This window comes from Dromiciops gliroides, chromosome 2 (genome assembly GCF_019393635.1).
Source record: "Dromiciops gliroides isolate mDroGli1 chromosome 2, mDroGli1.pri, whole genome shotgun sequence".
Lineage (NCBI taxonomy): Eukaryota > Metazoa > Chordata > Mammalia > Microbiotheria > Microbiotheriidae > Dromiciops > Dromiciops gliroides.
This window is the reverse complement of record NC_057862.1, coordinates 145,644,445-145,656,726: the sequence shown is the minus strand read 5'-3', so window position 1 is coordinate 145,656,726 and position 12,282 is coordinate 145,644,445. Positions and strand designations below refer to the sequence as shown.

Sequence of the window (12,282 nt, the reverse complement as noted above, 5' to 3'; positions counted from 1 at the left end):
AAGCCATTTGATACAAATTGTTATTCTTGATATTCAACTATAACAGTTAGAAAAAACAAATGTAAGTACATTTAGACCAAACTTAAGACTGGCTATTTTACTGGCTCTGTCGAGAAACCATTTTCTATTTGTGTAAAACCCTATTAGGCCTTGTTTAAATGCTTAAGTTTTTTCATACTTAATTTTTATTAATATCATTTGTTTTTACAACACTGCCGTTTTTGAATACTTAAACTATTACAGCTTAAAAATGCTTTTGAGACATTTTGTATAATCCTCATCTGGTCTCTTGAAATAAAGATTTTTTAAAAAAGCAGTCATAAGCTGAAAAGTCAAAAATGTGGTGAAATTAAAACAAAACAAAAAAATGAGTTTGACCCCAAACAAGAGATATGAGAAAACACCCCCTTCTTCCTTTTTTGCAGAGTTGTATGTGTGTCTTGGGGGGCAGACAGGAGCAAGGTCCATAGATATAGAGCACTGTATATAATGCCCTGAATCCAAGTCCAGTACCCTATCCACTATGCCATATTGTCTCTCATGATTAAGATTAGGTAGGTAACACCATTTCAGATGGGGAAATAGCATGAGTATAAATCAGGAATGAGCATGATATGGGTGTTGGATTTGGAGATGATGATGGTGGTGGTAGTGGTGACAATGATGATACCTAGCATTTACATACTGCACTTTAAGGTGAAAAGCATTTAATATAGATTCATTCATTTGACCCTCACAAAAACCCTATGAAGCAGATGCTATTAATTTCCCCTATTTTAGTCAAGAGGAAACTAATGTCTAGGAACATCAAGTGACTTGTCCAGGCTTATACAGCTAGTAAAAGTTTGAGGTAGAATCGAACTCAGGTCATCCTGACTCCAAATTCAGTGGTCTATTCACTCTGCCACCAGGATCAGTAAGAAGGTAAGTCTGATTGAAGCAGTAGGTCTGGGAAGCCATGAGAGATGAGGTTGGACAGAGGTACTCAAGTTACTATTCCTTTAGCCTATAACCTAGATGGCACAAAGGTAAAACATTTAAGAACGAGCACAGAAATGTGAGACTATACCCTGGGCAAAGGAGTCTTGAATTATGTAAAGGATGGAAACAAAATACCATACTTTGCTATACTGTGACAAGTCAACCATTCATCCTTCCCATGTCTCTTGTTTTCTCCACTAGACTTACAATCATCATCAGTGTGAAGTTTGGCCTTTAGCTTCTCCATCTTTCTTTCATCTCGAAGTAGTGTTCTGTCTTTTTTGAGCGTACCCGTTCCTTCTTCTTTCTTCTCTTCAATTATATCTTGAATTAATGAATATTCTTCATAATTGGTTATACCTTAAAAAAACCCCAAATATGAATTAGAAGAGCATTTTTGAGACTGTATTTTATGTAACCCTGTTGTTCCAAACACTACGAATGAATAGGGAGTTCTAGGCAAAGTGTCCAAAGATCGAGAATACCATCTACTTGACACTTTAAACCAATTCCTGTTCTAGAAACATAATTGTGTGCGTGCACATGCATGCATGCACACGCGCGCGTGCGCGCGCACACACACACACACACACACAGAGTTCCTATTTCTATCAAACATACAATACTGTGTTTTTTCTACTATGGTTTGTTATGGTTTGACTCAGACCTGTCTGTATAATGCTATCATCCCTTTTCACACCATTTCCCCATAACATATACATGCCAACATCTCTCCTCAAACCTTTTGACAAGAAACACCAGCTCTCATTCAAGGTTTCCAACACATGATTTCTGCAGTGTCCCCACAGTCCATATGACATACTCCTACAGTGCCCTCTTTATACATCATCTGACAGACAGATTCTAAATCTCACTCATCCTATAGGTGTTTCACACTTGGTGGCTGTTTTTCACATTATGTCTTCCCATAGAGAAAGTCTGTACCAATCCTCCCATTCCCCCACCCAAACTATGTGTCTGAAATTAATCCCATCACAATTTTGTGTCTAATCAGGAATATATGGCCAATGATTATGATTCATTAAATGAACTCTGCCCTCCTATCTTGCTTCAAAATTTCCCCAAACCCACTTTATTTTGGAGGTATTACTCATCTAACCCCCACACCCCAATATCCTGGTCCAGCATGTGTGGGTTCCATCAAAATACCTATTCTCTGTCCAGTCTGAGAAACTCAATCACCATATTTGCATAATCACACATTTACATAATTATTAACAATTAATTTACATGATTATTTTAATAATTAATTTGCATGATTACAATCACCATAATTATGAATGGAGGTTGAATGGTATAAGTGCAATGAATGATCCATTTGGAGTCAGAGAACTTAATAAGGTAGAAATTCTGGCTCTGTTCCTTGATCTTGGAGAATCCAGTTATCCTCGGGTCCCTTTCAGCTATAAGTCTACACTCCTACCAGAACTGTCATTCATCTAAACATCTACATTTGAGTGTTGTTAAGATGGAGGAACTAAATGCTCATCCTAAGAAATAAGAAAAATAAGGCTAACATGATTGCCAGAAAAACAGATTTCATTGAGGATATACTGAAAACTTCTAGTTTATACCATGGGCAGTCATCATTGATACACTGTGCTTTGCCATGGTCATAAAATATTTGTACTTCATAATGAACACCTCCTTGTAAAAGAAATATTGCTGAAGTAGGGTACCATGAAATTGCAAGATAATGGTTCAGAGAGTCAAAAGATCTCATATTTTACTAGTTATATGACTTTGAGCAAGTCACAACCTCACTGACCTCAGTTTCCTCATCTGGAAAATGAGAAAACTGAACTAGAATATGTTTATATTCATTTCTAGGTCTAAAATTCCATGGCTTAGGAATGGAGATGCTGAATAACATAGGGGTATTTAGCAGGGAGTACTTAATTGTTTTTGTGTGTGGCATGGACCCCTTCTCAGAACATTTTTTTAACATACAAAATAGAACATATAGTATTGTAAAAGTAAACAGTTATAGTAAAATACAATTATCAAAATACTTTTTAAAAAACACTGCAAAATGTTCAGGGCTCCCATGTAGAAACTCTGGCATAGAGGTAGAAAAAGGGCTAAAAGAAGACTTCACGGTTCTCCCTTTAAGTATTTGAAGGGCTGTTAAACAGAAGGAGGAATAAATCCATACCGTGGGCTGTATACTGGTACACACACACACACACACACACACACACACACACACACAGTATTTTGATGCATATCTATATAGATATATCTACATATCTAGCAAACATATTATATATACACATATATATATACACACACATACAAGTAAAACAAACCTCAATGACTATATATATATATACATATTATATATATATATATATGTATATATATATATATATATAGTCATTGAGAGAATCTGTTTTGCTAGACTACACATATTTGTTCAAAGAAATATGTTTTTCCTTTCTTTTAAATAGAGTGGGGGATGGGGGAGGGAATGGATTAAAAAAAACTAAAAACGGGGAGGTCACAGATGTGAAACACTGCACGCACTTTAAGATGAAGTTATACTTTCACTTAATTGTTTTACTTTGTTACAAGAGATCTGCCACAAAGTGGAGTAATTTGTAAATATCTGTAAAAACAAAACATATCAAGAAAATTTACGAGAAAAGGGAAGAAAGGAAAAGAAAGTTTAAAAAAGAAAGGAAAAAGGAAAGAAAGAGAGGAAAACAAAAGAAGAAAGGAAAAGGAAGAGAAAAAAAGGAAAGAAAAAGAAGAAAAAGAAAAGAAAAAGGCTTCTGCCTTTTGCCAGGAATGTAAATAGGATTCTTGTACTTAGCGGGCAATTAGAATAAATAATCTTAGGGTCAAAGAATTTTAGAGCTGGAAGGAAATTAATTTATTCCAATCACCTTGTGAAGGTGAATAAATCAGAGCCCTCCTCCCCCATGAGATAAAGTGACTTGACAGAGGTTAAATATATACTTAGTAGCAGAGGTAGAATTCAATTCCCTACTCTTCCCACTATATTATAACATCTCTATGTCCCTTCTTCTTCTTCAACAACAACAACAGTAGGTATGTTAACAGTGGTTTAAGGCATCATGGAAGAAATAGTGGATAAAAAGCTTGCATTAAAATTAGAAGGCATGGGTTCCAATGCCACCTCTGACAAGTACTGACAGTGTATCTAGAACAAAAACTATTTATATACATTATTATATTAGATCTTCTTAACACACCCTGGATAAGTAAGCTGTGCAGGTATATTATATTCAGGTTACAGGTGAGGAGACTTTAAAGGCAAGTGACTTAGCCATGGTCAATATATCCATTGTAAAGGTCAGAGGCAGGATTCGCACCCTGATTTTTCCATCCTCCAAGTTGAGTCTAGAGTTCTTTTTACTTTGCTATTTTTTAGGGGGAGGCAATTGGGGTTAAGTGACTTGCCCAGGGTCACATAGCTAGGAAGTGTCTAAGACTGGTTTTAAATACAGGACCTCCTGATTCCAGGGCCAGTGCTCTATCCACTGCACCAACTAGCTGCCTCTCTATTTTACTATAAATACCTTTAAGATTTTCTATTTCTACTTTCTTCCATTTTTTGAAAGACAAATATACTCTCTTGAATCTCTTTGAGTTACACAAGATTGGGTATAAGGCATTCATTGGACAGTTTGATTTTCAAAGGGAAAACAACAGTTCGAGTAGATTCAGGAAACATATATATACATACATACATACGTGTGTATATACATACATACATACATACATACATACATACATACATACATATATATAGGGTAGGGGTTGGAAGTGAATCCTTGCAGCAATGTGAAGCGCTAGGCAGGTTGTGAGCATAGGGGAAAGAGACGTCCAATAAAATGAGAATCAGGCATTTGAAATCTCACCTATCCTGCTACAAATCGTGACCAGTAATTCCCCAACAGTTTTAGAATCATCCACCATCACTGTCTTCACTGATCCATCCAGCATCCGTATTTTCTGAGGTCTTTGTTTCTTTTTATATTCCAAAATATCCTAGAGCAGAAACCACAGCAACATTTTACACTGGCTGTCCTTTGATGAAAATGCAGCTTTTGAGCAGAGCAGGGATTCTCATTAACTTATCTTGTGTTATAGATTCCCTCTGGAAGTCTGGTGAAGTTTATGGTCTGCCTTCTCAGAATATTTTTAAATGCATAAAACAAAATACAAAAGATGACAAAGGGAATCAACTACATTGAAATACAACGATCAAAATACATTTTTTTAAATTCACAGAATCCAGATGAAGAACCAAGAAAGTAGAGATGTCATGGGCCTGGGGTACCTCAGAAGTTTTTCTGCGGGAAATCAAGGAACCTTCTCCTTGAGAAACTAAACCAAAGGAGAGACATACCTAAAGAGATAAGTGGTACCTGATCTGAACTGAGTTATCTCCAGGACTACCACCCTTCATTCCAGTCTCCCCCACCCCTAGGGGAGATAAGATTAGGTATGACTGCTGCCTTTGTGGTATGAGGGGGACAGAGATGGCTTGAGAGATTGGAGCTGCCTCTCACCCAACTTCCCCCAGCCACCATCAGTGGGGGATGGTCCTCCCCCAATAAGGGAACTTTCCACAGTCAGATGATCACCTCATCAGACCACCATGAGTCCTCTATAAAACTATCTGCCAGTCTCCTGCTCAAGGAGATAGGTATCTCAGAAAGCTACACCTCTCTGCCATGCCTTCTCCCCATGAGAAATCCAAGGACTTCTCTCTTGGTTTCCTTTCCCTAGCATCTAAATAAAATATTATTTTATTCTAATTGGATTTGTGTGCAAGAGGGTGTAATTCTTTAAAGAGGAACTCCTAAGAACCCCTACCCCAAACCCCCACCAATTTTCCCCATAAAAGAGGCATGGATGAAGTTAATAATATTAGTTACTTTCATAGGCAACTTTCCTTCAGCGAAAGCCTGTTTGTTTACAAACATTTAATGGACTACAATTTCTAATTTAAAATGAATTCATTAGTGTTTAGCAATTACTTTAATTAAAGGAAAAAGACAACAAATACCAATTCAATGCTGAAATTGTATCCAAATAATTGTAGCTTACAATTACTCATGGTTTTGTGTGATTTATGGCTTATAGTCTATCCAACTAGGATTAGCTTGTTTTGATTTTTGAGGGATACTCTTCAGAGGAAAGAAATTACAATCTGAGAATTTTCCAAAAAGGCTTGACAGAGTCCCTCTGTCTTCACATTCAAAATGAAGACCAAACAAAAGATATTAGGACTGGGAGCCACATTTGTATGTGTATAAATAAGTGAACTTATCTTTGTTATGACTCCCCAAAATGCAATGGTGGAGGACAAAAGATCTTTCCTACACAACATTCATGCAATGCTTACAGTGGAGTTTTCACTGAATATTAACCAATCTAATTTGTCCACTCCAGTTGCTGGCCTTCATGCATCAGAGAACTATTATCTTAGGGTTGATTAAACTGAAAGGAATGTTTAACCCCTTTTCACAAGTTTCCCTCCCTTCCCAAACCTTTCTTTTTGCATTAAAATGACTTGTTATTAAAATTGCTTTGTTGCTTTACAGAAGGTTGTATATTCAGATACAAAAGATACTCAAGTCCCATTCCACCCCAAAATGGTCAGAGAAACTTAATTTAATTTTCAAATTCATTTTTCATCTCCCTTCTGTCCTCCAACACTCACTCTGCATTCTATGTCCCATTAATAATTACAGAAACATGCCCATAATATCCACCAGGAGATGCCACATCAAAACTCCTGACCACAGAACTGAGAGCAAACAGGACCGTAACACTGGGGTGTGGAAAATATTTAAAACACACACACCCAGGGTTACTCCTATGCCCCTGTGGAGTTTTGAGAATTTGGACTGTTGACATTGCCTAACACCCTCAGAGCCTCCCCCTTCAAAGAAAATTAGGAGTGTTTGGGAATACGTTTATTGCCCTTGGATCAAAACAAAGGATGTTTTTTCTTCTTTCCCTCCAAATACAGTGACAATTGCTCTCATTAGAGGGCCCAAAAGTAAAGGCCCACTTGAAAACAAGAATGGGGAGAAACGTACCCCATTCCGCAGCATGTAGTAGTCCAACGTTCTGCCTGCTTCCAGCCAAATGCCTTTCCGGGGATCCTCGTCCGATAGGAATAAGCCATAGTCAGAAGCTGAGAATCAAAACATAGAAAATCAGAAACACAGTGACTTTGAGACCTTGGAAGGACTAATAATGTATGCACTGGCTTCTGTGCATTAAGTCTGTTGACTTGGCAAGTATACTGGCATCCTTCTTAACAGGAGAGAAATATTTGCTTTTGGCAGCTGTGGGCAGGGTCTTTTGATGACAACACAAGCTGTATTCAATACTAAAGCAGATCAGGAGGCATAAGAGCTGAGCTGTCGAAGTAATAAACCCAAATAAGATTATGTTTCATTAAGTCACTAAGGCTGAAAAGTTATGTTTAACATTGGGGGAAACCTAAGAGACAAAACAGTCCGATCTCACTGACTGAAGTTGGCCCTCATCCCTAACAGGACCACTGACACAGCCTCTCGGTCCTTTGCTTCTCCAATCAGTCTTGCAAACTACTTCAAGGCTAAGCTTTCTTTTGCATAAATTTGGTCATATCACCATCCTTTTTTTTTTAAAGTGAGGCAATTGGGGTTAAGTGACTTGCCCACGGTCACACAGCTAGTAAAGTGTTAAGTGTTTGAGGCCAGATTTGAACTCAGGTCCTCCTGACTTCAGGGCCAGTGCTCTATCCACTGCACCACCTAGCTGCCCCCATATCACCATTCTAAGTATCTTCAGTGATTTCTTACTAAGTTTAAAATCTTTTGCTTGGCATTCAAAGCCCTCAACAACCTAGTGTCACCATACCTTTACAATCTTGTCTCAAATGACTCCCCTTCACATGATCCAGACAAAATGAACATATCTGTAGTCTCCTCACACTCTCCCCCACCTCCCTTTGCTCACATTCTCCTAGGGCAAAGATGCATTCTTCTTTTATCCTCTTTCCCCATCCTTTAGAACCCAATTCAAATGCCAATCTCCCTGCAAAATTCATGAAGCCTTCTTAGATTCCCCCTGGTCAGTAAGTATCTTCTCCCTTGGACCTTGGATGTTTTGTTTGAATCTCCCTCATGAACTTATGCAATATTATATATCACAGTTAGGTATAATCTTATCAACCGATAGACTTCAAATTCGACCAAGGGTAGTGACTAGGTCTTACCTAAACTTCATCTCTCCACTGCAGTCCAATACAATACTTTGCACTTAGTAGACAATGAATAACAGGTCACCTAATGTAGTGAATGAAATGTCTAACTTTATATGGGAAAGGTGGATTATAACCATACAAGAGAGTAAGATAAGTGGCTGGGAAAAATCCTAAGGAAGTCTATTTGTTTCAGGCAAGATTGGTTCAGCAAGTATAAATAACACTCCAAGAGAACCCAGGCAGAGGTTAGGATTAAACCTTCAATCATCTTCCCATTGTCCCACCTCCCCAGGACTGTTATATGTATACTGATGTCCTCAGAGAGAATGATTTAAAGGAACCTACAAAATTCAATTCTTAATTTATTCCATAAGCCAGACCTTTTCTAAAAGAGCATAAATTTACCAAAGTAAAGGGGAAGAAATTGATTGTGGTTCCAAAGAGGCTATAGGTACCCCTTTAGAAATGAGCATAGGAGACACAAGTGAGGTTGAGAGTCTCTTATACCTCTGAAACTGGCAAATGCTGGTTCCTTAAATGTTTAATGCTTCCACTAAAGCTAGACAGTAATCTGACCCCAGAAAAAGAAAAAAGAAAAAAATGAGTCAGACAGAAGACAGAAATGTTCAGAAAAGAGATGGTGTCAGGGAGATATTAGACCCCCAGAAAGGAAGACTGAGGGGGCGTGGGTGCGGGAGGGGGGGGGAGAGAGAGAGAGAGAGAGATGAGGTAAACAGGGTTAAGTGACTTGTCCAGCATCACAAGCTAGTCAGTGCCTGAGGTCTGACTCTATGCTTGGCACTCTTATTCATTACACCACCTAGCTGCCAAATAACTCCTTAAACTAAACAACAATAACCTAGGGGCCACTCTATAAATCATAGTGAAAGTCGTTACTGCTTATTTGGACATTATATACACTGTACAACCCAAATTTTGATGTGTACAAAAAATCTCTCATTGCTTTTAACTTCAAGAAGATCGTTATTTCTCTGGTTGTCATTAAGAACAAAGATAATTTTTATCAGTTTAGCCCTTCTTGGGGTTTCATGATATTTAAATGTTATTTTTTAAAAAGTAGTAACATGTCAATTTTTCATTACTAATTGAAACTAGAGAGCCCATGGATCATCATGTAAATTAGGAACCCCACTTGCTTTAGTTTTTCTTTTTTTCCCTCCTCTCATTATGCTTTTAAATCTCAAGGCTTGGAAATGAAAAGCCCCCAAGTTGGCAGGGAATTAGCCTTCAAGGTGTGGAAAATGTGTCTTACAACCTTTTAAGACCATAAATCAAATAACTGAGGTTCAGAGATTTTGGATCCAGGGACTAGATCTGCACGAAGAGGAATTTCTGTAGAAACAGTTTCTTTAAAAACAACAACAAACCCAAACATTTATACAAAATAGCTAGTGAACTTGAATAAACAGTCTAGAAATAAACATTTTTAGCACAGAATAAGGAAAGAACAGGAAGAAATCAGGGAATACTTTGGCTGGAAGGCATAGCTATGAAAAGAAGAAGAAAAAGATAGGGTTAAAAATGCAAATCTGACCCAGACTACACAGACTGTATACTATTCTTGCCAAGCAAAAGAGTTTGTATGCTATCTTTGAGGTAATAGCAATCCAGTGAAGGTTTGTGGGCAGAGAGGTGACAGAACTATGCATTAGGAAGATTAATTTGGCAGAGGTGTGGGAAGAGTGGATTGGAAAGTGGAGATACTGCACACAGGGAGAATAGTTAGGAAGGTAAAATAGTAGCTCAGATAAAAGGTGAGAGGCCATAACTAGGTTGGTGACTAAGTGATTAGAGAGGGAAGAAATAAAAGACATTAAAGAAGTAGGGTGAGGCATAACTGTGAAGGGAAGCTGAATCTGGGTGTCGAAGCAAGGCAATGGGAGCTTGTATTATGCTTAAATAGAACACTTGGTCATTTTGCCTTGTAGCCCTTAGGAAAAGAAAAAGAGGAAGTTAAAACAGATTAGGGATAGGAAGAAGAGATCTCTGCCGGAGGTAAAATGATTTTGAAAGCATTGGATCAATTTTCAAGATATCTGAAAAGGGATAAGATATAAAGTAACTGGGGGAAAAAATCAAAGAGGATATTAGTACTATTAGTACCTTCCCTACAAGGCAATCAAGAAGATATGAGAAACTAAAATATATATATATATATATATATATATATATATAAAAGTTGATGAACTAAAATTTGTGGGAGATGGTTATAGTCTTCATTAAATTTCTAAGTTCTAGGGCAGCTAGGTGGTGTACTGGCCCTGGATTCAAGAGGACCAGAGTTCAAATCCGGCCTCCAATACTTGACACTTACTAGCTGTGTGACCCTGGGAAAGTCACTTGACCCTCATTTTTTGCCCTGAAAAAAAAAATGTTAAAATGTTTTTTCTAAGTTTCTCCAAACCTAGTGTCTTGACTGTCTCTATCTCTGTATATACATACACATATACACTTGTATTAAATGCAAAGGGAGGCATAAGGAGGGTAGAAAATACAATAGAAATATGGTTCAGGATTAAAAAAGAGAACAAAGGCTTTTTAATCTCATACATATATATAATAAATTGATTCTTCCAGAAGAGGTGAAAACATGGTTAAGTACCAAACACTACCAAAAAACATTTTTTTAACTGGATGAATATTGACAGGAAGTGACCATCTAACAATATGGGAGTCATAGTACAGAATGCAATCAGATTTTTACCATATCTGTCATTCAAAAGGATAAATTTGAGAATACTATGACAAACTCTCCAACGTGACTTACTGCGAGTGAAGAAAGGGGAAATGAACGGAGGAAAAGACATGGACACGGATTATAACCATTCCCTACAGAAGTTTAGCTGATGTAAGGCAATCAAAACAAGGTAAAAAAAGAGCCCCAAACCCACCACAGTAAGCAAACATTTTATCTCCCTGATAAGTAGAAAAACAGGCAATAAATTCATTGATAAAATGTTTTAAAGGGAGATGGTAGAAGATCATGAGCTCACAAAATCATGTCTTACAAAATAGCAAATGGTAGCTAAATGGTCAATTAATCTTGAGAAAGTTTGATATGAGAGATGACTAATCAAGAGCATTAATAGATGAAAGTGGAACAATAAACAAAAATAGTCATGTCAAGCAGTGTTTCCATAGGGACCTATTTTCATAGTCTCTGATAAGTCCAACAACTACATTTGGACTTGAATATCTCAGTCTTTGATGTGCCATATGAAGCATTAACAATGATATTTAATGAAATGAAAAAGGAAAGAGTGGCTAGACCAGACCAAGAATGAGAGGAAGAGAGTCATGCTTTAGGTGACACAATTTTTGAAAGCAAAGAGAGATCATTTTTATGATATCTCGAAGAGGGTAAAATAATAAATGATTAGGGAAAAATGCACTGATAGCATAAAAGTTTTCCCCAACCCAAAAGATTAAGAAGAAAATTAATACCAATTCATACTGTCTGCTTCCTAATTTGTATAAAATCTTTGTAAGAAAAAAATGATCTACACAGGCATCAAAAGCATACTTACTCAAAGTAGGAGAAAGAAGAGGCTAGCTTCTTTAAAAAAAAAATTCTACAACAGATTTTCACAGTCAAACAATTGACTGAAAGGGACCCAAAATCTAAGATCTTCGGGTTATTTGCTATTATACCATACAATATTCCTTAATAGGTAAAGCCACAGATGCAACTTTACCCAAGGATACTTTGACAATCAGAATTGTAAAATGGAGTGAAATGTTCAGCAAGGATGGGGTCTTGCACAGGGTCCAACAGTAAGAATTGCCTAAAGACAATGAGGAACCCCAGGTGCTACTGTTTGTTAATGATATTGTACATTCTGCTTTTCTTAAATCCCAAAGAACAACATACAATTCATGATGACTCAAAAGAATGGCCACTACACCAAGATTATGACATACAGCTGAATGGGAAGTGCACTGAGTTAAATTCATCAGTACAACTATCTTGGTGAAATACTGCAAACAAGCAATAAGCTAGGCTCAGAATTGAATAGGAGGAA

At 37.2% G+C, this 12,282-nt stretch overlaps 1 protein-coding gene across 3 annotated transcripts in view; it reads right to left on the bottom strand.

The window, feature by feature from the left end:
* The window catches only part of TLN2 (talin 2), a 604,144-nt gene that overhangs the window by 248,184 nt on the left and 343,678 nt on the right, over window positions 1–12,282 (bottom strand). For all 3 annotated transcript variants that reach the window (XM_043982393.1, XM_043982391.1, XM_043982392.1), the window contains exons 5-7: window positions 7,083–7,180; window positions 4,890–5,019; window positions 1,189–1,341 (exon numbers count right to left, since the gene is read on the bottom strand). In XM_043982393.1, the coding sequence (XP_043838328.1) occupies window positions 1,189–1,341; window positions 4,890–5,019; window positions 7,083–7,180 (381 nt within the window). The remainder of the gene's footprint in view (window positions 1–1,188; window positions 1,342–4,889; window positions 5,020–7,082; window positions 7,181–12,282) is intronic.